Source organism: Oncorhynchus mykiss, chromosome 19 (assembly GCF_013265735.2).
Source record: "Oncorhynchus mykiss isolate Arlee chromosome 19, USDA_OmykA_1.1, whole genome shotgun sequence".
Lineage (NCBI taxonomy): Eukaryota > Metazoa > Chordata > Actinopteri > Salmoniformes > Salmonidae > Oncorhynchus > Oncorhynchus mykiss.
In genome coordinates, this window is record NC_048583.1 from 39702189 (window position 1) to 39728874 (window position 26686).

At 43.7% G+C, this 26686-nt stretch overlaps 1 protein-coding gene across 1 annotated transcript in view; it reads left to right on the forward strand.

The window, feature by feature from the left end:
- Positions 1-26686, forward strand: part of LOC110497824 (transcription factor IIIB 90 kDa subunit-like) — a 56123-nt gene that overhangs the window by 28151 nt on the left and 1286 nt on the right. Inside the window, 4 exon segments of the mRNA XM_036954785.1 lie at positions 13806-13867; positions 14002-14015; positions 14017-14072; positions 14183-14235. Coding sequence (XP_036810680.1) covers positions 13806-13867; positions 14002-14015; positions 14017-14072; positions 14183-14235 — 185 coding nt within the window.

The following is a 26686-nucleotide window of genomic DNA, read 5'->3' on the forward strand; positions in this document are numbered from 1 at the left end:
CTGTGTGTGCTTGCATCGGCCACATCTACAGGTAGGAAAATCACCAATCATGAATCCAATCTATTTACTCATGAAATGTCCACATTATTCTGACATTTTAGAATGTAATGATAATTTAAATTCCAACTTGCCAATGTCTGTACGAACCCTGAATTAGTTGTAAAATGGCTTTAATATGGGCTATGATGATGGGATCAGAGTGTTTCTAACCAGGTCACATAGTTTAAAAAAATCCTGGACCAAAGGAGGATGAAACCCCTGTCAAACTGCAGCAGCCTTGTACTTATGAATTCTATTTAAAACTAGACTAACTGAGGGGATTCCGTTACAGAGACAACTAGGTCGTTCCACAAATGAGTGCCTTTTGCGTCCCTTTGATATTTTAAGTAGAGATTGTGCACAACTATTGAAAAGCCGATATATTAAATTAAGTGCACTTTTAATATAGACCACATGGAAAGAGCAGTAAATCACTTTTTTTTATTTTTTTTTCATGAATAAAGACTGCGTTTAACCTGCCTAAACCCCAACATTTCTCCATGTTTACACCATCACAGTCATTTCTGGCGATTTTATTTATTTGATGGAGAACAAATATTCTAATTTTAAGGTCAATACTGTTACATGAACTGAACTCTCGTTTTAATATGGTGAAACTATTCCTTAAAAAAAAAAATCAAAAGAAACATTAAACATCTTATAGTCAAGTCCTAGTGTAAAAGGCAGGTGAGCTTGTTTTACTCTTCTTTTTGTTGCCATTTTCTGTTGTTTTATTTTGGAAACCTGAGTGGGTTGAACATAACACGTGTCAACCCCATCTTGAGATGGGAAAACAACATGTTTTATTAAGATGAACATGTTTGCTCTTTATGACCATGTTAAAATTGGGTGAAACAAAATGTTAATCAAAAAGCACCCAATTTGGTGGAATGACCCAACTGCGACTTGAAAATATAATTATCATGGCTGAGCTTGCTTTATGTAGGGTTGCATCATGTAGACCTATGCATCTGTAATTAAAAAGTTAACACAGTCTAGCCTATTGGATTGAAAATACCTAGGTAGCCTAGCAAACCTAAGTTTGAATATTAACCAAATTTGATCACATTCACATTTTCTCAACACAAATGAATTGGCTTAGGTTAGAAATGCCTAACGTTACCGCTTAATTTCCACTGGCCAGATGGGACAGTGCACATACTGTAGGGAGGCTACAGTTCAGCAGACTGAAAAAAACCCTCTACTTCTATTCGAAGTGAAAATGATGAATCGGACACCTTATCGATCGCAACAGCTCATGGTCCTCCTGGAATCAGAAGTTTATTTTGGATTCAACCGAGGAACATAGTTAGAGAAAGGCTGATGAATGTCTTGCACGAGCTGTGTATGCAACTGGTTCACCTCTGATGCTCACAGGCAATGTGTATTGGAAGAGATTTCTGAATGTTCTTTGCCCAGCTTACACCCCTCCAACCAGACATGCTTTATCTACTCATTTGCTGGATGCAGAGTTCAAGTGAAGGTCAAGCAAATCATAGCGAAAGCAGACTGTATTGCAATCATCTTTGATGGGTGGTCGAATGTTCGTGGGCAAGGAATAATTAACTACATCATCTCCACTCCTCAACCAGTATTCTACAAGAGCACAGGCAAGGGACAACAGACACACCGGTTTCTACATTACAGATGAGCTGAAGACAGTCATCAATGACCTTGGACCACCTCAGTCTGATGTTCAAGAGGTGGACATTGAGGAGGTCCAGGGAGAAGACATGGAAGCCTGAGAGGAAGACAACCAAAGCATTAGTTTCTAGACTATCATTTTACAGATGTATGTTGAAAATGTTTTTGGGCAATGCGATGGCTCATTGGGGATCATTCAATATTCCCTTTTGTTGTTCAGTGAAATCACCCCATGTGAAGAGTCAACTCATTCATTTAAATTTCAGCTCATAACTAAATTGTTTTATTTCTATTGGAAGGATTTAATCATTTGCAATTATGTCTACTTATGATAAAGTAAAACGTTTATCTTTCTGTCCTCATATGATGTGGTAAAAACAGTTGAAGTCGGAAGTTTACATACACCTTAGCCAAGTACATTTAAACTTAGTTTTTCACAATTCCTGACATTTAATCCTAGTAAAAATTCCTTGTTTTAGGTCAGTTAGGATCACCACTTTATTTTAAGAATGTGAAATGTCAGAATAAAAGTGATTTATTTCAGCTTTTATTTCTTTCATCACATTCCCATTGGGTCAGAAGTTTACATACACTCAATTAGTATTTGGTAGCATTGCCTTTAAATTGTTTAACTTGGGTAAAACATTTCGGGTAGCCTTCCAGAAGCTTCCCACAATAAGTTGGATTAATTTTGGCCCATTCCTCCTGACAGACCTGGTGTAACTGAGTCAGGTTTGTAGGCCTCCTTGCTCGCACAGGCTTTTTCTGTTCTGCCCACAAATGTTCTATAAGGTTAAAGTTAGGGCTTTGTGATGGCCACTCCAATACCTTGACTTTGTTGTCCTTAAGCCATTTTGCAACAACTTTGGAAGCATGCTTGGGGTCATTGTCCATTTGGAAGACCCATTTGCGACCAAGCTTTAACATCTTGACTGATGTCTTGAGCTGTTGCTTCAAAATAGCCACATAATTTTCTTGCCTCATGATGCCATCTATTTTGTGAAGTGCACCAGTCCCTCCTGCAGCAAAGCACCCCCACAACATGATGCTGCCACCCCCGTGCTTCATGGTTGGGATGGTGTTCTTCGGCTTGCAAGCGTTCCCCTTTTTCCTCCAAACATAACGATGGTCATTATGGCCAAACTGTTCTATTTTTATTTCATCAGACCAGAGGACATTTCTCCAAAAAGTACCATCTTTGTCCCCATGTGCAGTTGCAAACCGTAGTCTGGCTTTTTTTATGGCTGTTTTGGAGCAGTGGCTTCTTCCTTGCTGTCGATTTATATAACTAATTTTACTGTAGATATAGATACTTCTATAGATACTTTTACCTGTTTCCTCCAGCATCTTCACAAGGTCCTTTGCTGTTGTTCTGGGATTGATTTGCACTTTTCGCACCAAAGTACATTCATCTCTAGGAGAAAAAAACGTGTCTCCTTCCTGAGCGGTATGACGACTGTGTGGTCCCATGGTGTTTATACTTGCATACTATTGTTTGTACAGATGAACGTGGTACCTTCAGGCGTTTGGAAATTGCTCCCAAGGATGAACCCGACTTCTGGAGGTCTACAAAAATATATATATATATTGGCTGATTTCTTTTGATTTTTCCCATGATGTCAAGCAAAGAGGCACTGAGTTTGAAGGTAGGCCTTGAAATACATCCACAGGTACACCTCCAATTTGACTCAAATGATGTCAATTAGCCTATCAGAAGCTTCTAAAGCCATGACATAATTTTCTGGATTTTTCAAGCTCTTTAAAGGCACAGTCAACTTAGTGTATGTAAACTTCTGGCCCACTGGAATTGTGATGCAGTGAAATAAGCTGTCTGTAAACAATTGTTGGAAAGATTACTTGTGTCATGCACAAAGTAGATGTCCTAACCGACTTGCCAAAACTATAGTTTGTTAACAAGAAATTTGTGGATTGGTTGAAAAACGAGTTTTAATGACTCCAACCTAAGTGTATGTGAAATTCCAATGTGTATATCCAATGCAAAAAACATCTACATTTTAAATGGTATAAATATGAATTTGCATATATTCCCACAGTTTCCACCTCTGAATATTCCTCAAAATGTGCAACCCTACACACACACAACCTGCAGCACTCTGATGGGAAGGACAAATAGGCTACTAATTGTGCGTGAGTTGATGAATCATTAGGTAATGAAGCTAGGTTTCGAAGCTTCTGCGTCTATATTTTTATTAAACCAAAACTGCCCCAACTGACTGAGGCGGCAGGTAGCCAAGTGGTTATTTAATTTTTTATTTTACTAGGCAAGTCGGTTAAGAACAAATTTTTATTTTCAATGACAGCCTAGGAACAGTGGATCTACTGCCTTGTTCAGGGGCAGAACGACAGATTTTTACCTTGTCAGCTCGGGGATTCAATCTTGCAACCTTTCTGTTACAAGTCTAACGCTCTAACCATTAGGCTACCTGCCGCCCGTTAGAATGTTGAGCTAGTAACTAAACTCAGCAAAAAAATAAACGTCCCTTTTTCAGGACCCTGTCTTTCAAAGATAATTTTAAAAAATCCATAACTTCACAGGTCTTCATTGTAAAGGCTTTAAACACTGTTTCCCATGCATGTTCATTTAACCATAAACAATTAATGAACATGCACCTGTGGAATGGCCGTTAAGACACTAACAGCTTACAGACGGTAGGCAATTAAGGTCACAGTTATGTAAACTAAGAGGAAACTTATAGGACACTAAGAGGCCTTTCTACTGACTCTGAAAAACACCAAAAGATATATGCCCAGGGTCCCTGCTCATGTGCGTGAACGTGCCTTAGGCATGCTCCAAGGAGGCATGAGGTCTGCGGATGTGGCCAGGGCAATAAATTGCTATGTCCATACTGTGAGACGCCTAAGATAGCGCTACAGGGAGACGGGACGGACAGCTGATCGTCCTCGCAGTGGCAGACCACGTGTAACAACACCTGCACAGGATCGGTACATCCGAACGTCACACCTGCGGGGCAGGTACAGGATGGCAACAACTGCCCGAGTTACACCAGGAACGCACAATCCCTCCATCAGTGCTCAGACTGTCCGCAATAGGCTGAGAGAGGCTGGACTGAGGGTTTGTAGGCCTGTTGTAAGGCAGGTCCTCACCAGACATCACCGGCAACAACGTCACCGATGTGCACAAACCCACTGTCGCTGGACCAGACAGGACTGGCTAAAAGTGCTCTTCACTGACGAGTCACGGTTTTGTCTCACCAGGGGTGATGGTCGGATTAGCGTTTATTGTCGAAGGAATGAGCGTTACGTCAAGGCCTGTACTCTGAAGCGGGATCGATTTGGAGGTGGAGGGTCTGTCATGGTCTGGGGCGGTGTGTCACAGCATCATTGGACTGAGCTTGTTGTCATTGCAGGCAATCTCAACACTGTGCGTTACAGGGAAGACATCCTCCTCCCTCATGTGGTACCCTTCCTGCAGGCTCATCCTGACATGACCCTCCAGAATGACAATGCCACCCGCCATACTGCTCGTTCTGTGCGTGATTTCCTGCAAGACCGGAATGTCAGTGTTCTGCCATGGCCAGCGAAGAGCCCGGATCTCAATCCAATTGAGCACGCCTGGGAACTGTTGGATTGAAGGGTGAGGGCTGAGGAACTTGCAGGTGCCTTGTTGGAAGATTGGGGTAACATCTCACAGCAAGAACTGGCAAATCTGGTACAGTCCATGAGGAGGAGATGCACTGCAGTACTTAATGCATCTGGTGGCCACACCAGATACTGACTAACTTTTGATTTTGACCCCACCCCCCTTTGTTCAGGGACACATTATTCCATTTGTGTTAGTCACATGTCTGTGGAACTTGTTCAGTTTGTCTCAGTTACTTAATCTTATGTTCATACAAATATTTACACGTTAAGTTTGCTGAAAATAAACGCAGTTGACAGTGAGAGGATGTTTCATTTTTGCTGAGTTTAAAAGGTTGCTAGATCTAGTCCCCGAGCTGACATGGTAAAAATCTGTTGTTCTGCCCCTGAATAAGGCAGTTAACCCACTTGTTCCTAGGCCGTCATTGTAAATAAGAATTTATTTTTCACTGACTTGCCTAGTTAAAAAAAAAGGTTGAATAATAATTATTATTATTATTATTATTTTAACTGAAAAGTGCTGTGGCAAATGCCTGCTCGCCACACGTTTGCCGGCGGCCCTGGTCTACATAGTTTTGTCTTAAGGGAGCACTGTCCTGTACCATTTAGAGCAGGCATTGATTGAAGTGCTTTCATCCAGGCACTTAATCCAATCGATGACTTTTGGCTGACCTTAACTGCCTCACTGAGCAAAGTCAACCTCTGGCACTTTTTAAACGGCTCTGCTTTTATGGGCTGGGAATGTCAGCTCTCCGCAAGGGCTGTTTTAAAAGTGTTGGCTTCTGAATGTAGGTGACTCTAGCTAGGGTTGCAAAGGGAGGGTATACAGTATTACTGGTGACTTTCTATATTTTACCAGTTAACTATCAGAACTTTTGTAACTTGAATGTTTTTTTATTTTATCATTACATTACATTTTGGGTACTTCAGATTAACACAGGTGTCTGTAATGATCTATGGCCCTCTGTGTGGCCTTTATATATTTAGTATCATCAACTTAGTGAATACCATTGGTGTTTTAATATGAGGGTTTCAGCATGATTTTGTATTTAAAAAAAAAACTTTTAGAAAGTGTTCTATGTCAATATGTCTCTTTTGGCACAACTAGTGGCAGTTGTGAAAAAAGTAGTTGGAAAAGTACGTTTCTGACATGCTATTGTTGATTTAGATGCTTTTTTTTCATGAATTAGGCTATTTCCTCTTGAACCATATGACCTATCCACTGCAAACTCATGGACAATATGGACACAGATATAAAACGTTAGCCTGCCTTCCTTTCCGTTTTCTCTCTGTTTCACCTCTATTCTCTGAACATTCTGGTAACTTTGGTAAATTACCGGTAGTTTTGCAATTCTAATCTCAGCACTTTAATTTCAGTTGTTGATTGCCCAGAAACCAAACTCACGCCTCGTTTTCCCCACATCTGTCAGGTGTTGATAACCATTAGTCACCCAAAGACTGAAGTTGTGCATTGCTGCCAGTGCTTAAAGCCATTTGTAAATAGACTCACCCAAGCAGAAATCCTGCCTCTTCAATTCTAAGACTACAACTACTACTCTGGACACTTATAGCTAAACCTACCAATTTATAACGACCTGTGTGTGAGAATGTCTTACAGCAGATCTAACTGAGCAATGATGGGAACACCGTTTATTCATTTTGGCTGTTAAAATATATATTTAGAAGCTATTAAAGGTGGAATAGAATCAAATGTTTAGTGCATCCGCAGCACCACACTCTATCCATGTGACCAACCTACCCGAGCTAGCCTTTAAAAAAAATGTAGTCCATTGTAAACACCCCAGCTTTTCTATCCTCCTTCCATTTAACAAAAAGGCAATCATAGAGAGGTCAGACGGAGCTAACCTCCACCCACACATACACACACCCATCCTCCGTTTAGTCATTACACTCTGTCTCTGACAGCTATGGATGCCTCAATTCCACAGTGAGGAGGCGGGATGTGGGGTGTTTACAATGCTTGGGGGCGGTACAGTAGAACTGGGGCCAGCTTGACAGATGGCTGGATGGCCAGCCACTCTGAGAATGGTGTGGTGGGATGATGACTGATGACAACACAGAGATATACTAAAATGTGGAAGAAATAAAAACATTCTAGTATTTATTTTAAGCCTCTGTCTCTACAGGCCTACTATACTTTTTCAGCAAGTCTCACAAAGCCCTTTTTTGAATGTGAAACCAGGCTGAAATATGTGTGTTTTCTGAAGAGCTGTAGTAGTATTTCCTAGGCTTGGTGAGATGCTGCATCATAGTCTGTGACATGTCATCTGATAGAGTCCTGACTAGACATGATCTGTCTCCCTGGCCTGGGGAGGGAAGGGAAACGGTGTGTCTGCAGCTCCCAACCTGAGTGGAGATGACGGCAGCCGTTTACCATGCGGCCTCAGGCTGTTATATCTCGCATGCCACACACACAAGGCACCAGATTGATGGTTTTCAGGACATTCACCACAGAATGTCCTTGATGCAGTATAGGGTCAGAAGTAGGACAGTCCCCAACAACAACAAAAATATTAGTTGACCGAGAGTTGACTGTTCTTTCAACCAGTCAATTGGTCAACATTTTTAAACGTGTATTTTTCCATATATAAAGACTACTATACTGAATAAAACTACTATGCTGAGCTTGTCTGATGCTTTAAGCACTGCAATTAAAAATGAAGACTCACATGTTACTAAAGAGGTAGCCAGATATCAGTATAGCCTAACCAGAAGGGGAAGTATACCTGTTCCCGTCCCCCTGACCCTCCTCCTCCAGCTGTTTTCCGTTAAGCTCCTGAATTTGCCTGTAACCGGCTACACCAGTCGTCGGCAACCTTTTCCATGTGGAGTGCCAAGTTATTGTATAATTTCTATTGATCTGCATGCTAGTTATGATTTTCATAAGCACATTTTTGTGGAACAGTTTAATTTGGAAGTCTTCATCTCAAAGTCAATGTCATGTGGTTAATCAAAATGATATCTAAATGAAAATGGTACAGATCTAAAATGTTACTTATATTACCATTATGTGAAAATAGCTGACATAAAGCCAACAAATAAATACATTGCAGCCTGCAGGTAAAAAATATCCGGATAAAAAAAATAAGTATCCTTTAAATCACATTGGCTACGCATGGCCTGTCTGCAAGGAAGCCTTTGAAACGGTATTTTCATCAAATTGATTCTTATCAGAAAAAGATAACCACACAGAATTCAGATTTGTTAAAGGCTTGGGAAGGATAATGAAGTGGGCTGTAATGCCTGGTGGATCCCTGTCTCCCAAGGTTGAGTACTAGAGATGCGCTCAATATGATGAACCAGCACAATGCCCTGCCCCCAGCAGCACTATCTCTCACTAGCTCCCTTTCGATCTCCCTCTGTCTCGATCTCTCTTGCACTCCTTCCCTCTCTGGCTCAGTGCAGGGGCCCAGGCATGAGGAGCAGGTGGCTGAGTGGGAGTAGGGTCTGTCTGGGCTCTGTCAAGGTTAGGGAGGTCACATTTTAATGGGTGTACTTCTCCTCGCCTCAGCCTGGCCTGCCCCTGTCAGTCATGGAGAGTATTACACTTCTTCTTTTTTTTCTCTCTGCTCTTCTTGTTTGGCTGTCTTCAGGGCAAAGCTGCCATGTAGTCTATTTGATACGATTGCTGGTTCTGAATGGAAACTTTTGAGAATGATGAGGCTTGTCATGTTCTCAGGTTAAGGGAAAGGCTGTGTTTGATATGCTTGGAGCAGTGTTGTTGGGAACATCAAGGTAGTCTTGAAGTCTAGGTAATAGTGATCCACCGTGAGCAGCACCATGTCACTAGCTGATTCATCCCGAGGATCACACAAACTCTGGAGAGTCTTTTGTTTGTGGAGAGTGGAGAGGGGAGGAGGATGCAGGTGAGAAGGAACGGCAGACACCAGCACCGATGGTCCCTGTCATTTGCTGAACCACACTTTTTTTCCCCCGCTCCTCTGAAGACTGAAATGAAATATGGGCTCAAGGAGATCAATGAACTTCAGCGATGCTCTTCTTCTTTCTCTTTCTCTCCATCTTCAAAAGGCTCTCTCCACCTGCTAGGGTTTGTTCCTGAGGGCATGTTTCTTTTCTTTATTTATATCAGTGAAGCTTTGCGGTGTAGCATCTAATCTGACCACATCACAGGCAGGCCGCCTGAGACCAAGCCGTGCGGGGAATGGGGGTGAGCCATCAGTTAGGCTGCCTGAGACCGAGCCGTGCGGGGGATTGGGGTAGGGGTGAGCACGAGTTAGGTTACCCATATCTGAGGATCTGGACAGAATGGGGTGTTTTTAACTTGCCCACACAATTGATGATCTGACAGTGGTCTATTCCTCCGCTTCCTCCTCCTTGCCTCCCTCTCCTCTGTGGTGGATTGAGAGTGCATTCCAGAGTGCTCCAGGGGGAGGGGAATCTGCTGGAAAATAAATGTTCCCTGGAAAAGGAAAGGCCCAAGAAATCCTGGGGCTCATGGCATTGAAATGCAGGGTGTGCTGTGCCTTGTGCTGGGATCCGGGGGTACTTGAGATTCTGCCAAAACTCCTCAGGCTCCCGTCAGCCAGCCCAGGACTAGGTGCTGGGGAGGGGCAGAGCGAAATTTTAGAGATGGAACAATTCACCGAAATACATCGGTCCCTGTTCAAATGTATAAGATATGGTCTGCGGGACCCCAAACTGATTCAATTGTATTATGCATTGGTCAGAAAATCGATTCAAACGTTATGAATCACCGGTTCACTTTTTCTTTTTTGTTGTTAGTCAAATTACTTTCTTTCTACCTTCTGAAAATAGCTATTTTGTAACAACTGCGTCCTCCAGTGTCGAAGTAAGCATGTAATTGTGTTGACACTCATTATTCTAGAAGTCATTTTGCATGCCTGACAACCTCAGTTTCGCATGCTGGTTTATTCCTAATCTGGCACAGATGTGCGTCACCTTAAGCATTCAAATGTTTGTAGAAATGGCTTGCGCAATATCAGGCTTTATTTGTTGTGTATGTAAATTAGCTATGTTATTTTAATCAAATTCATTGTTAAATTAAAACCCCTTTCTCTCCAATTTTGTAATATCCAAATGGTAGTTAGTCTTGTCCCATCGCTGCAACTCCTGTACGGACTCTGGAGAGGCGATGTTAAAGAGCCATGCGTCCTCTGAAACACGACCCCGCCAAGCTGCTTCTTGACACACTGCTCACTTAACCCGGAAGCCAGCTGCGTCGGAGGAAATACCATACAGCTGGTGACCGAAGTCAGCGCGCATTTGCCTGGCCGCCACAAGGAGTCGCTAGAGCACGATGGGACAAGGACATCCCAGCCAGCCAAACCCTCCCCTAACCCAGACGACGCTTGGCCAATTGTGCGCAGCCTCATGGGTCTCCTGGTCGCGTTCAGCTCCAACACAGCCCGGGATCGAACCTGGATCTGTAGTGACGCCTCTAGCACTGCAATGCAGTGCCTTAGACTAAGCTAACAAACCACTGTAGCTAGAATTGACATTATAATTAAATTACAATGGATTAGCAAGTTTCCATGAAACAGCTGACAAGTTAGTGCAGTGTAACTGTTGTGCAAGCTAGCGAAAATGCTAACGTTAGCTAGCTAGCTAGCTAGCTAAACATTTGGCTATTGGCTGGCAGTATGGTATTATGGAGAGTGAATTCAATTGTTTCTAAGGCATCTTTCTAGGTAGTTATCTAGCTTTCGCCATCTGGCTAGTATCAACAAGGGCTTTCTACAAAATAGCAACATTTGAGTTGATGAGTGGCTGACGCCTTCCACGTTTTTCTGTGTGAACACAAAAGAGCTTGACTGCCGACACCGTTCAGAGCTGCTAAGTACGATTCTAGCATGTAAAGATGCAAGGCTATTACACAACACAAAACAATACATTAATGAAAGCTCTTACAATATTAAATTATTACATTTCTCTAAAACACGACCAAGTCAGAACAGTAGGTGAAAATAAGAGGGGAAAAGGGAACAAATGTATTATGGTGAGGTACATGGACTGCTAACAGCTTACTACACAACATACACTTAGTATTACTTTCTTAGCTACAGTATACATATCTCCCTGGCGTATTACATCATTATGCAGCAGCACACAATACAATTTCGGACTCACCTTGTGTTGTCCTCACTTGAACAGGAAGGTGGTGCGGCGGTCCTTGTGGGCAAATTTTATCATCAAACTTGTATCAAAGTCTGGCATTATCTGGATTTATGGTGCTTTCAAGACAACTGGGAATTTGGAGGAAAAAACAAGGTTGAATCATGACATCAGTAATCTTCAGGTCAGAGCTTTTCCCAGTCGGAGATCGCCTGAATCTGCAATAGGTAAGCAGCTTGGTTTGAAGAAATCAACTGTGGGAGCAATTATTAGGAAATGGAAGACATACAAGACCACTGATAATCTCCCTGGATCTGGGGCTCCACGCAAGATCTCACCCCGTGGGGTCAAAATGATCACAAGAACGGTGAGCAAAAATCCCAGAACCACACGGGGGGACCTAGTGAATGACCTGCAGAGAGCTGGGACCAAAGTAACAAAGCCTACCATCAGTAACACACTACGCCGCCAGGGACTCAAATCCTGCAGTGGCAGACGTATCCCCCTGCTTAAGCCAGTACATGTCCAGGCCCGTCTGAAGTTTGCTAGAGAGCATTTGGATGATCTAGAAGAAGATTGGGAGAATGTCATATGGTCAGATGAAACCAAAATATAACTTTTTGGTAAAAACTAAACTCGTCGTGTTTGGAGGACAAAGAATGCTGAGTTGCATCCAAAGAACACCAAATCTACTGTGAAGCATGGGGGTGGAAACATCATGCTTTGGGGCTGTCTTTCTGCAAAGGGACCAGGACGACTGATCCGTGTAAAGGAAAGAATGAATGGGGCCATGTATCGTGAGATTTTGAGTGAAAACCTCCTTCCATCAGCAAGGGCATTGAAGATGAAACGTGGCTGGGTCTTTCAGCATGACAATGATCTCAAACACACCCCCCGGGCAACGAAGGAGTGGCTTCGTGAGAAGCATTTCAAGGTCCTGGAGTGGCCTAGCCAGTCTCCAGATCTCAACCCCATAGAAAATCTTTGGAAGGAGTTGAAAGTCCGTGTTGCCCAGCAACAGCCCCAAAACATCACTGCTCTAGAGGAGATCTGCATGGAGGAATGGGCCAAAATACCAGCAACAGTGTGTGAAAACCTTGTGAAGACTTACAGAAAACGTTTGACCTCTGTCATTGCCAACAAAGGGTATTTAACAAAGTAATGAGATAAACTTTTGTTATTGACCAAATACTTATTTTCCACCATAATTTGCAAATAAATTCATTAAAAATGAAAAAAAAAAGAAGATTTTCTGGATTTTTTTTCTAATTTTGTCTGTCGTAGTTGAAGTGTACATATGATGAAAAATACAGGCCTCATATTTTTAAGTGGGAGAACTTGCACAATTGGTGGCTGACTAAATACTTTTTTGCCCCACTGTATCTGTGTAGCTCTTTTGAGAGGCTAGCTGCTACTCAACTGAACTCAACTGGCTGGATTGCTTCTGTAGTATTATTGCAATTCACTATACCCCAACCTTGAAGGTGTGTGTGTGTGTGTGTGTGTGGTGTGTGTGTGTGTGTTCTGTGCACCTGTCTCTCCTTAATTAACTGGGAAGGCTGCCTGTGGATGCTTTTGGCACGGCTTTGAAGTGTGAACCCGGGGAAGGAGGGCTCTCTGAACACGTCAAAAGACCGGGAGCTGACAGAAGTTAAACGACTCCCATAAACCTGCAACATATTGCCTCTTAAGACGCGATTCTCCTCTTCCCTTTGACTGGGACTGTGTCTGATGTCTTTAGGCAGGTGACGGAGTCCTACTTTATTGGAAAATGGCTAATCAAGGAGAAGAGTGTGAAAGCTGTTGTATTTATTTTTCCATTCTTTCCGAAGTCAAACCCTCCATCCTTTTTGTCTCCATTATCAAAGGTAATCAAAACTTTTCCTTTGTGGAACTAGTTTTTCCCCCCCCCTTCCATCGTTGAAGTGTTGAGTGCGCTGGGATTTGAACGATCTCCTGTCTTGTCTCGGCATAAAGGTGGCTGTTTCTTCTCTGACAACCTGAGTAATCATCAGAGGAAGGAGGGTAAAAATGGAAATGCAGCTCAGGCATCCATTGTCTCACATCAAAATGCAAATTGTTGTTTCAGCAACAAAATAAAGCGTACTGCAATCTTGAAAGCACATCGTAATTGAAAATAAACTCTGTACAGGCAGATCAACTTAAAGCAGAGTTAAGCCTATTAGTTATTGTTATCAGAAGTTGCTGTGCTTATTATTTACTGATACAAATCCAGGCACAATTTTCTTTGCAGAAACACAATTGATGAGTGTTTTGTAAAGTGTTTTCTGTTGCAATTTCTCTCTTTCTCCCAGAGTGAGTTGACTTACCTGAGAACCTACAACAATAATAATGAGGATGATGATGAGGTCTAATTTATTTTTCAGATGGGGACACTGAAAATGGAGAGCTCGACCTAAGTGGTATTGATGATGATGAGATTGAGCTGGTATGTACTGCATTTTGACATTTAGAGGGCACCTTCTATTGAAACATCCACTCATTCTGAAATGACAGGATTGCCAGTGAATAAAAACTGGAAATGCATAACTAAGGTAATTTATGTACTTCCCTTCACTGCAGTATCTCCTGAATGACAGAGGTGAAAATCAAGACTGAGCTTTGGATGAAATAGAATGAAGACTACTTGAAAGGTTCAGCCACACCACACTATGTACATGTTGTAATATACTGTTTTGTCTTGACTCTCCTTACTGATAATTACAATCCCAATTTAATCCCCAATCCACATTTATACTTTCAGGAAAGGAAGAGAGGATAGCGAAAGAGAAGGAGCTGGGGATTTACAAGGAGAAGGTAAATCAACAACATCCTGCCAGTCTAAAGAAGCAATGAGCTTGGGATGGCCTGGGTTTGCTAAAGCCCTCTGAGCACTCTCGCTGCCGAACAGACAGACACTAAGCTCTCGTGTGTCAATGTGTGTGCGCATATTTTCCCCTCCAATGGGTTTCTCTCTCATTTCACGTCGGGGTTTGGCAAGGCCCAGGCCCTTTGTTAGGTCCAACATCTGCTCTCTGGTTTTAACTAGCTAGATTAACTGCAGCGCAACATATAGCTAATGAGGTGTGGAGGCTTTGAAAGCACTGATCCAACAACCGTATGCCATGCTGTCCAATGTCACAATCAGCCCCGTCCCATATACAGTAGCATAGCTAGAGCATCCCTTCATTGTGCAAAGTATAGTTAAAACTGTACAATGAACTAAATAACCAATGTGTCCTAAGTAATTGCAATTGACAAGGTACTGGGTGATTTGAAACCCCATTGTGAGCACAGTCCCCAAAAGGAGCCACCCCTGGAGCCCAGAGGCTGACTGGACAATTCCGCAAACCTACCAATGTCCCTCTGAGACTGGGCACACCACTCAGCACCTTGGGAAAGAGGTAGGTGGAGCAGAACCACAGTGCGACTCAGTATATTTAATAATCCCACTGCTGTTCACTGTCATATATTATTCAGTATCGGCTGAATAAGCTTCAAGACTGAATTACGGCAGCAGTGTAGAATAAAGGGCAGATGACTAGAAATGTGAGTATGAGGCTATCAGGATTACAGTGTTCTGAATGATGCAACAGTACTTTGTCCTTCTCCAAGGCTCCGGTCTGTCACTGGGGGCAACATGCCCACTTCCCGGCCTGTTGAAGCAATGTTGCTGCTGTTCCTAGTAATGATGAGGCTGCACTTTTCCCCTAGCCTAGAATGATCACCAGCAACAGGCAGACAGATGATTCCATTTCCTTTTTTTCCCTGGAAGGCTGTGGACTCTCAGCCTGCCACTCACTCCCGTGGGACTCTACTTCCCTGAGAATTACCTTCTCTCTTTCCCAGGATTTGCTTGAGCTCTCATTTGCTCTCTCTCTTTTCCTCTCCCTCTTTCTCAACACGCAGTACGCTATGATCCACTGAGACTTTCTGCTGAAATTAATCTGTTTCTTCAGCTTTGAGAAAAGTCATTTGACGTTTTCTGTTTGCTTGGTATTACTGAAATTGGTTTCCCAACTATCCCGCTTTTAAACCTCTTACACTAAATCTAATTTCGGTGAAACCGTCTTGCAGGTGTATGAGTCTTAGACCCAGCCCAGCCTAGACCTAGCCTTTTAGTGGTGGAACCAGGTGAGACTCCTCCCCCTTCCCAGTGTGGTCAGTATTACTGGAGTCATCTGGTTGCAGTCCCTCCCTCCCTCCAACCAGCCCAACCCTCAACCCTGTGTATACTCTGATCTCACAGGCTTTAGAAATAACCCAGCGAGGGCCGGAGTGGAGGGCTATGTTTTTTTTAACAGCACCAGTCCACTACTAGTGGCTCCAGTCAGTGGCCTAGCACTTCCTTGAAAAGTTTACATTTACTGGCCTGCACGTTGAAGACATATCCAGTTAAGAATACTTTCTGTTATTGAAGAGGCCGTCATTGACAAATCTTTTCCACCTTTAAGAATGGCCATTTTCCCTCTAACTGTCCGCTTGTTACATTTTTAAAATGCATTAATGGCGGGTCAATAAATATTTCATGTACATGGTTTTTGAATCATTCATTGTACACTTTCACTTGTTTTTGCTGAATGTGACTGTACTTTTCCTAGCAGGTAGCCTTTTAGACTCACATCCACTTGCTGAGGGAAAAGCTGAGCTTTGCACTTTAGTGTTGCTTGCTCAACAAGTTTTTTTTTTTAACCACAGGATGGTGATCACACCATGTGCTAGGTGTGTTCCACGACTCGCTAGTGGAGTGGAACTGACCTTCCACGGAGTTGCATTATTTTCCAGACAACGCATCGAGCCCCATGTGGATTATCATTTTATACCATGGTTATAATTTAACACATTTTGACACTAGAAATGTGTTAATTTGCCGGTAGAAATGTGTTCAACATCCGCTGAAGTAGCTAGCAAGTTTATTAGATAGCTACATTAGTTGCCAAACACAGACTTGGTCGTTTAACTAACCAAATCATTAGTCCTAGCTTTACATTAGAAAAATCTAATTCAACAATGCCAATAATGTTTTCAATTCGACTTTTACTTTCCAAAGCAGCTCGAACATGTAAGAATGAATTCTACCACGCAAATATACCGTGCGTTAGGGATATAATGCACACTCTCGAATGCCCTTCAAGCCAATCAGAAACGAGGATTCAACAAATCCATGGTATAATATGTTGATAATTTGGTATCTTTGTGCACATTGTACCTTTTTGTCAATTTTGACATTTTAAATGAGAACATGACTGACTGTTGACAGTAGAAAGAGTCCTTTCACTGGTTGGTTGAGGAGCTGACTGTTACTGGAGCTCTAAAAAGGTTGTTTGTGTGGTTATTTAAAAGGGGAGACATGGTGTCAGGGAGACCTAGGGAAGTGGAGGAGAGCGGTGGCTGACAGTAATTCCATTGTGCTGCCTGCTTCCGGGCCTTACTGACTGCTACACTGAGGCGTTGTGCTCCTACTCCCCTTTCTCCAACCACGGCTCTGCTCCCCACCACGGCTCTGCTCCACTTCACTTAAGAGCTCTCCACTGTAGGAACCGGCCCCTGGTCCTGTCTCAGGCCTGCTTTGTACAGTGTCTCCCCTCAGTCGTGGCCAGCCTGGCCTCCAGGGAAGGCCACCTCCAGGGAAGGCCAGGCTGGCCCCCAGCCCTTCACCCGGTCACAGGCCTGTACTTTACAGGACCCTCGCTCCCACCTGCCAGTCCCTCCATCCCTCTCCCTCTCTCCTGCCATACCACTCCATGCCTTTCCAGCCAGCTGCCAAACAGGGCCTCCCTGTTCCCTCCATTCCTACTGGAGGATGGAAAAGCACTCTTCCATAAATAGCCCAGATAATTGCCCTCAAGTGCTTTTTTTCTTCCCTCCTCCATCTGTTCCCTTCTTTTTCCATTCAAAGCTGATTTTCTTTCTTCTCACTTTTAAAGCCCTTTGCCCACACTTTTTTTGGGGGGGGAATTCTTGACTGCATATTTTGTGGGGGGGGGGGTTCAGTCTGTTTCAGAAGTGTAAATCTGACCCTAAAGTTTTAGACCAGATTCTGGATCAGAGTGTCCACTAAGGGAGTGGGCTGTGGTGAGTTTCTGACTATCGATTTTCTCTCTGCTGCCTGTGTAGAAATACCTTTCTCTGCATTCCTATTCAGCCTCTGAGCCGGTGTCATCAGCAGAGTAGACATCCCATCACCCCCACATGGACCACTACGCTTCACACTTTGTTTCCAGTCCACTCAAAATATATATATTTTTTGTAAGATAGCAGCTGTATTACATTTACATTTTAGCAGACACTCTTATCCAGAATGACTTATTTTTGATTTAACCTTTTATTTAACTAGGCAAGTCTGTTAAGAACAAATTCTTATTTACAAGTCAAAAGGCCTCCTACATAAAAAGACTCCTACATAAAGAGAGACCTAAGACGACAACATAGCAAGGCGGCAACACATGACAACACAGCATGGTAGCAACACAACATGACAACAACATGGTAGCAACACAACATGGCATCAGAACAACATGGTAGCAGCACAAAACGTGGTACAAACATTATTGGGCACAGATAACAGCACAAAGGGCAAGAAGGTAGAGACAACAATATATCACGCAAAACAGCCACAACTGTCAGTAAGAGAGTCCATGATTGAGTCTCTGAATTAAGAGATTGAGATAAAACTGTCCAGTTTGAGTGTTTGTTGCAGCTCATTCCAGTCGCTAGCTGCAGCGAACAGAAAAGTCGAGCAACCCAGAGATGTGTGTGCTTTGGGGTGTTGTATGTGGAGGATGAGGGCTGCAGTAGATATCTCCGATAGGTGGGAGTGAGGACTTACAGTAGTGAGTGCATACATTTTTCATACTTTTTCAAATTGGTCCCCCGTTGGAATCGAACCTACAACCCACGCCATGCTCTACCAACTGAGCCACACGGGAGAGTGTAATCTCCTTCTGGTTTCCAGCCTCTCTCTGACTTCTCCCACTGCACTGCACCCCCTGACTGACTGACCACTAAGCATTTCCATAGGATGCCTCTGTTTGCTTCTCACAGGAACCAATAAAGAACTCTCTGGGTACCACTGCCTGGTTGAGGCTCCATCTGTTACAATGCTACAGACTCAAAGGCAATCCACCCCACTCGAGGTGGCATACATTGGCCTAGACTGCTGGGAAATGACAATTCCTTCTCTGTGGATATCCTGCTCCTCTCCCCCTGGTTTTTGAAACTGCCGTTAACAGCAAAGCCTTTGTTCTTCTAATGATTTCCCACTGTAACTAATGGTACAATGAAGAGTGGAATTTTTCAGACAAGCTCCAAAGTGAGCCGTTTGGACTTCATCCCAGTGTATATCCATCCACATCCCAGGAAGCACCACGGGAACTGTTGAGACAGACAGAGTTGATATTGCAGTCATAGTTCATGGCTCCGCAGCCTGCCCTGAACCAGTCAAATAGTCTCTCTTGAGTAAGTAAGAAAGGGACTGACGACTGCACTTACAGTATACAGTGCCTTTCTCACTGTACATTGTTTTATAGTCACCACTTACAGTGGGACAAAAAAGTATTTAGTCAGCCACCAATTGTGCAAGTTCTCCCACTTAAAAATATGAGAGAGGCCTGTAATTGTCATCATAGGTACACTTCAACTATGACAGACAAAATGAGAAAAAAAAATCCAGAAAATCACGTAGGATTTTTAATGAATTTATTTGCAAATTATGGTGGAAAATAAACATTTGGTCACCTACAAACAAGCAAGATTTCTGGCTCTCACAGACCTTCTTTAAGAGGCTCCTCTGTCCTCCACTCATTACCTGAATTAATGGCACCTGTTTGAACTTGCTCTCTGCACAATTGGTGGCTAACTAAATACTTTTTTGCCCCACTGTATGTATAGCACCTGCCTTGGTGACAAAGGCAGCCGTCAAGGAATTACAACACTCAGACTCAATCTGTCAGTGCTGTAAGCACAGGGACCTACTAAACAGTGGAAGTGTCTGAACCAGAGTGGTCTGTCTGGAGATCCCAAAGGACAAGGACTGACTGTTGGCACCAGCCAACTCCTTTTCTCACTCCTGCTGCTTTCTCACCCTCTTCCAGTGTGATGTGCTCATCCCCTAGTGACAGACTTGGTTTTGTGAAAATCTCTGATTATGATTTTATATGAAGAGTTAATTGACCCTTGTCTAAGCCCCGCCCCAAAATGTTGGGCAAAAAAGCACAGCGTTCCAATGGATAACTGTTGATGAGTCCGACAACTCAGGCAAGCGCACGTTTACATTGATTGAGAGCCAGTGAGGGCTATGGCAAAAATATAGTTTTCTTTAGAACAAATAAATACACTTAAATTATTTTGCAATTTATCAGGAGGACATGCTTCTGTGATTCTTGAAATGCAGAGCCTGATGGAGTCATTTTTTTTAACCTGAAATGTTGGTATTTTTTGGTTATATTTTATGAGGATCCCCATTAGCTGTTGCAAAAGCAGTAGCTACTCTTTCTGGGGTCCACATAAAACATGAAACATGCTGTAATACAGAACATTAATAGACAACTGCTCAAGGACAGAACTACATTTTTGTTTTAATAAATTAATTTGAAAAAAGTCAAACATAGCCTACATACAAACTATCTAGGTCAAATAAGGGAGAGGAGTTGTGCCGTGAGGTGTTGCTTGATCTGTTTTTTTTTTTTTTTAACCAGGTTTGCTGTTCACTTGAGCAATATGAGATGGAACAGAGTTACATAATACTGTAAGCTTTCTTGAATTTGTTCTAGATTTGGGGACAGTGAAAAGACCCCTAGTGGCACATCGCGCGCCACTCCCTAGCATACTACTCGCCAATGTCCAGTCTCTTGACAACAAGGTTGATGAAATCCGAGCAAGGGTAGCATTCCAGAGGGACATCAGAGACTGTAACGTTCTTTGCTTTACGGAAACATGGCTCACTCGAGAGACGCTATCGGAGTCGGTGCAGCCAGCTGGTTTCTCCACGCATCGCGCCGACAGAAACAAACATCTTTCTGGTAAGAAAAGGGGCGGGGGCGTATGCTTTATGGTTAACGAGACGTGGTGTGGTCACAACAACATACAGGAACTCAAGTCCTTCTGTTCACCTGATTTTAGAATTCCTCACAATCAAATGTCGACCGCATTATCTACCAAGGAAATTCTCTTAGATTATAATCACAGCCGTATATATTCCCCCCAAGCAGACACATCTGAACGAACTTTATTTGACTCTTTGCAAACTGGAATCCACACATCCTGAGGCTGCATTCATTTTAGCTGGGGATTTTAACAAGGCTAATCTGAAAACAAGACTCCCTAAATTGTATCAGCATATCGATTGCGCAACCAGGGCTGGTAAAACCTTGGATCATTGCTATTCTAACTTCCGCGATGCATATAAGGCCCTCCCCCGCCCTCCTTCCGGAAAAGCTGACCACGACTCCATTTTGTTGCTCCCTGCCTACAGACAGAAGCTAAAACAAGAAGCTCCCACGCTGAGGTCTGTTCAACGCTGGTCTGACCAATCTGATTCCAAGCTCCAAGACTACTTCCATCACGTGGACTGGGATATGTTTCGTATTGCGTCAAACAACAACATTGACGAATACGCTGATTCGGTGAGTGAGTTCATTAGAACGTGCGTTGAAGATGTCGTTCCCATAGCAACGATTAAAACATTCCCAAACCAGAAACCGTGGATTGATGGCAGCATTCACGTGAAAACTACCTGCCCTCCAGGACACCTACACCACCCGATGTCACAGGAAGGCCATAAAGATCATCAAAGACAACAACCACCCGAGCCACTGCCTGTTCACCCCGCTATCATCCAGAAGGCGGGGTCAGTACAGATGCATCAAAGCTGGGACCGAGAGACTGAAAAACAGCTTCTATCTCAAGGCCATCAGACTGTTAAACAGCCACCACTGGCTGCTGCCAACACACTGACTCAAGTCAACTTTAATAATGGGAATTGATGTAAAATATATCACTAGCCACTTTAAACAATGCTACTTAATATAATGTGTACATACCCTACATTATTCATCTCATATGTATACGTATATACTGTACTCTATATCATCTACTGCATCTTTATGTAATACATGTATCACTAGCCACTTTAAACTATGCCACTTTGTTTACATACTCATCTCATATGTATATACTGTACTCGATACCATCTACTGCATCTTGCCTATGCCGCTCTGTACCATCACTCATTCATATTTCTTTATGTACATATTCTTTATCCCTTTACACTTGTGTGTATAAGGTAGTAGTTTTGGAATTGTTAGCTAGATTACTCGTTGGTTATTACTGCATTGTCGGAACTAGAAGCACAAGCATTTCGCTACACTCACATTAACATCTGTTAACCATGTGTATGTGACAAATACATTTGATTTGATTTGAAGACCCCTAGTTGCTTGCACAGCTGGTTAGCTAGCTCTGCCTCATTGATCACCAAATGTTGCTAACGCTAGCTAGCCAATTAATAGAACATGTTTTCTCAAAATAAGTTAGCTATGTTGTGAATACAACTCCCATCTGCTGTCGACATCAGGATACCAAATTTTACGAGGTTCCAGTGAAGCAATTGTAATGACAGCCCATCACAACATACCTAAGGGTTTCCTGATTAGCAAGGGGTAGTTTGTGTTTAATTTCATTTTGTATTAGAAACACAGTTTGGATCATTGTGAGGGGATTTTTGCTAGTGGTTGAATGGGGAATTGGGCTTCTCAGGAAAATATCAGAGGTTGCAACAATAATCAAGGGGGTGGGGTTTAGCAAAGGGTCAATTGCCTTCTCTTTGTTTCTCTTTAATCGTCTCCATTTCTTTGGTTATATTACTGATTTGATGTAACATTATCCTTAAGAGTTCCATCTCCTTTTCATCTTCACACTGTCTTAGTCTCACTCCGCTCGTTCTTAGCTTGAATGATTTTCTTCTAATTTCATAGTTGCCATCCCCCAGCTCTAAGCAGCCGCTAGCCACTGGCTAAACACTCTCCGTCAATCGCCTTTTCAGCTCAGGCTTAGTCTCATTGGCAGTAAGCTGATTAGAAACATGCTGTTAAGCCCAGCATAGACTAATAGTCTAACAGAGAGGGAGAGTCTGAGAGGAGTGGCAGACGGAGAGCGGTGATGCTGGGAAAGACAGAGAGGGAAAGAGTGAGTGGCAGTTGGAGAAAGAGAAGAGTGATGGAGTGTCTCCTGTCTGACCTTTTTAGAGAGGTGGAGGGGTCGTCACAACAATGGAGTGCTTCATATGTCCCATTGTACTGGGAGAGGCGATATTATACATGTCACATGACTACTCTGTCAAAAGAGGCACTCCCCACTGCAGCTAACAATGCCCAGGGGGAAGTGGGCTGCAGGCTCAACTTTGAACAGCAGATCTACCTCTGAACTTTAAGGTAAGCTGTGTCCCCTTGCAGGTACAAGGAGGCGCTAGGAGGGGATAGCGCAAGGATATTTGGGGGAAGGGAAAGGGGGATACCCAGTCAGTTGCACAACTTGAATGCATTCAACCAAAATGTTTCTTCCACATTTAACCCAACTCCTCTGAATCAGAGTTAGTGATGATTTAAAAGTGATCAATGCTTAATCAGTATCAAGCAGCATTACTTTGGATATAAAATTACAGACTATTACTATGGCGATATTGACACACTAGGGACTAACGAGTGGTCCCTAGTAGTTTGGATGTACGTTTTAATGGAATATCTGTACCCTTAGATTTTAGCTGTTTCTGGGAAGTTTAGAAGCAATAACTACTTTTGATGTCTTCAGGGCTTTCTCAAGCCATGTATCGTTTTGGCTCTGTGACATCTGACAGTGTGGTGTTGTTACTAATGTTCCATTAGGGAGCTATACGCTGTCGCTCTACCGGGTTGAGCTGTGTTACTATGTCGCTCTCCAGGTTGAGCTGTGTTACTGTGTCGCTCTCCAGGTTGAAATGTGTTACTGTGTCGCTCTCCAGGTTGAGCTGTGTTACTGTGTCGCTCTCCAGGTTGAAATGTGTTACTGTGTCGCTCTCCAGGTTGAAATGTGTTACTGTGTCGCTCTCCAGGTTGAGCTGTGTTACACATTTGTCGCTCTCCAGGTTGAGCTGTGTTACTGTGTCGCTCTCCAGGTTAAGCTGTGTTACTGTGTCGCTCTCCAGGTTGAGCTGTGTTACTGTGTCGCTCTCCAGGTTGAGCTGTGTTACTGTGTCGCTCTCCAGGTTGAGCTGTGTTACTGTGTCGCTCTCCAGGTTGAGCTGTGTTACTGTGTCGCTCTCCAGGTTGAAATGTGTTACTGTGTCGCTCTCCAGGTTGAAATGTGTTACTGTGTCGCTCTCCAGGTTGAGATGTGTTACTGTGTCGCTCTCCAAGTTGAGATGTGTTACTGTGTCGCTCTCCAGGATGAGCTGTGTCCATGCCTGCACTATACCAAGGTATGGGCTCATTCATGGTGGCTGAGGTGGGAGAGGGAACAGGCAGGGGAAGGAGGATGGAGGGGGACTGGGCTGGCATCTCTGTCACTCCTGTCACAGCTACACCACACCTGACCTTATTAGAGAGAAATGTCAGACATGTTTTCTTCTGTGAGGGAGAAGTTGACTTTTGGAACACGTCTACTGTTCTAGCTGAAGTGGTGTCGCAATAATAAGTACTTGGACTGCTTGTCAGAGAATACCAAATGGTCTCTGACTGCCTGCCTTTTTGACCTCACTATGTGATCCTCCTTGTCAGGGTGGTAGTAGTGTGTGATCCTCCTTGTCAGGGTGGTAGTAGTGTGTGATCCTCCTTGTCAGGGTGGTAGTAGTGTGTGATCCTCCCAGTCTGTCTGTGTGGTGATACTGAGCCTGTGATATTCTCAGGCAGGGTAGTAGTAGTATGATGGTAGTACAGTAGTAGTCGTCTGATCTTCCCTGTCTGTCTGTGTGGTGAGCCTGCTCTATGATCCTCCCATGGTGGGCATGGTGTCAGACAGACGCTGTCACTCTTCCAGCTAACACCCCCGGCCTGATCCCTGACAGACATGTTGCCCGGCCGCCCCACACCACCCCAACACTCTGATGTGTGACTGAATGTCTGTCTAGCCCAGACCCAGAGTCTGCTGGGAGCAAATAGGAATGCAGGGCAAATCTCAGGCCACAGATGACAAAATCCTCTTTAGAGGTCAGAATTCCCTAGGGACAGCAGCATTAACATAATTTCTCTGCCCCTCCACAGTGCCCTAAAACGTCCTCATCCTCAAATGTCATCCATGTTTTGTAACAAACAAGGCTGGTCCCCTGGCCTAAGCCATCATAAACATTGGACCCTCGTACACTGTGAGTGTGTGTACTTACTCAAGCGTGTGTTTGAGAAGTGTTTTTGTGTGAGATGCTATACTAGAGAATGAATGGTGTCAGTGCCATGTGGTGCAGGATAGACTAAAGGGGGAGAGAGGGAACAATCGCTCCTTTTGGCCGCATCACAATCTCACGCTGCCAAGCTCTGCTCTGTCTATCCCAGAATGCACCGCAGGGTGAATAGGCCGCTCTCACCCAGGCCTGCCAAATGAGAGACTGGGAGAGTGTGTGTGTACTGGGAAAGAGGGAGTGGGCACCACAGTTTCGTGTATGTGGTTAATGTTTATGCATGGTTTGATTAAGGGGAGGAGGGAGGGGAGACTTGATGCCCAGCCTGGAAAATATAGTTTGAAGACCTGATTATTATCATCATTATTTATTTATACCATAGCTTCCCCATCCAGCTAATATCATTAAAATTCCATTAGCATTTTTCGTCTCACAACAGTGAATAGATTACTGTATGTGTGTAACTGCTGGTGCCTCCAAGATCATGTTTGAGATCGGAGACTAAAGTAAGAGGGACACATTTGGGAACCCCTCTAGCCTAGTCCTGCCTAGTTCAAGCTCTGTGGGCCCACCTCACTAAACCCAGAATAGGCTGGTGCTGCTGGATACTTTTCTCATGAGCTCGGACAAAGGGAGTGAAGATGCCCTGCTAGCTAAACAGTGAACACACACTCTTTCTCCTCCTCCCTCCTCCTCCTTGTAAAGCAGATTAATTAAAAGCGCTCTCTCTCCTCTCTTATCAGTGTGAGTAAGGCACTTACAGTAAGCCCCCAGGGGAGCCTCTCTTGTCAGGGTGGGCAGGCAGGGGGGGAGGGGGTAGCCTCCAGGAGAGATGCTAATTTCATCCACTGGAGATCTTCTTCCCCAGGAATTACTGCTGCTGTTAGCACCTCTGCCTGTCTCGGTCTTTGTACATTATGATATGTATCTCCATCATTTGTGTCTTGTTCTATCATCTCTGCCATTCATTGCAGTTATGTCACTTGGTCTAGTCTTCACAAAGGTATTCTTGTCTCAGGTTACGGCCCTTCATATCAGCACAGCCTCATAAGAAGCTGGCTCTGGACTAGGTAAGATGATACACCTGCTTCTGTCTCTTACATCCTACACTCACAACACACAAAACAGACTATACCTTTCTGTCACTACCCATGGTTTTCTGACTGATTGCTGTGGACAACATCACTGACTTAACCAAGCCTCTAGTCTCCCATGAACCAGATGGGGGAGAGTGATTCTTCAGCAGCAGTCTCACTAATGGGAGAGGAATGTGGCCGTGTCCCGCTGGGTTGTTCACATGCACTCAGGCGGTGTGGGCTGGAACATACAGGAGGGAGCCTCTCTCTCACCCACCCTTCATCCCTCTGCTGCTGTGTCCCGCTCTGTTCCCTTTCCATCTTTCTCTCATGTGGTTTTGGCAGCCATTAATGGAATCTCCCAGTGCAGGCTACAGCAACCAGGAAGAAACATTGCCACGAGCGGCCGGGTCAACAAGGCTTGTTACTAAGCAACCCTTCACCACCCCCTGGGAACTGGTATCAAATGGCTTCTCTGATTGGTTGGAGCCGGGTTTGCTTGGAATTCATGTTATGTAATGTTGTCTTTCATGCCTGCAAGGAGCACGGGAGAGAGAGAAAGGAGATGTGTGCTTTGCTGTTGCCAGGCAGTTTTTCTGTTTCTCTCTTTGTATTACCTAAACAAATGTCCTAGGAGTAAACTGCGTGTTGAGTTACCCGGCACTGCTTTCGCCTGACAGTCTTGGCAATAAATGGCTGTTTAAACGTCAAGCGCAGAGAAGCTGGCAGGCTCCTGTGAGAAACCTCTCTTGGCAATAGAATAGAGACTAGCCTCATTTCACTGTTCCAGGCTTTTAAAGCTGAGAGACCAATCCAGTTCATCCAGCCC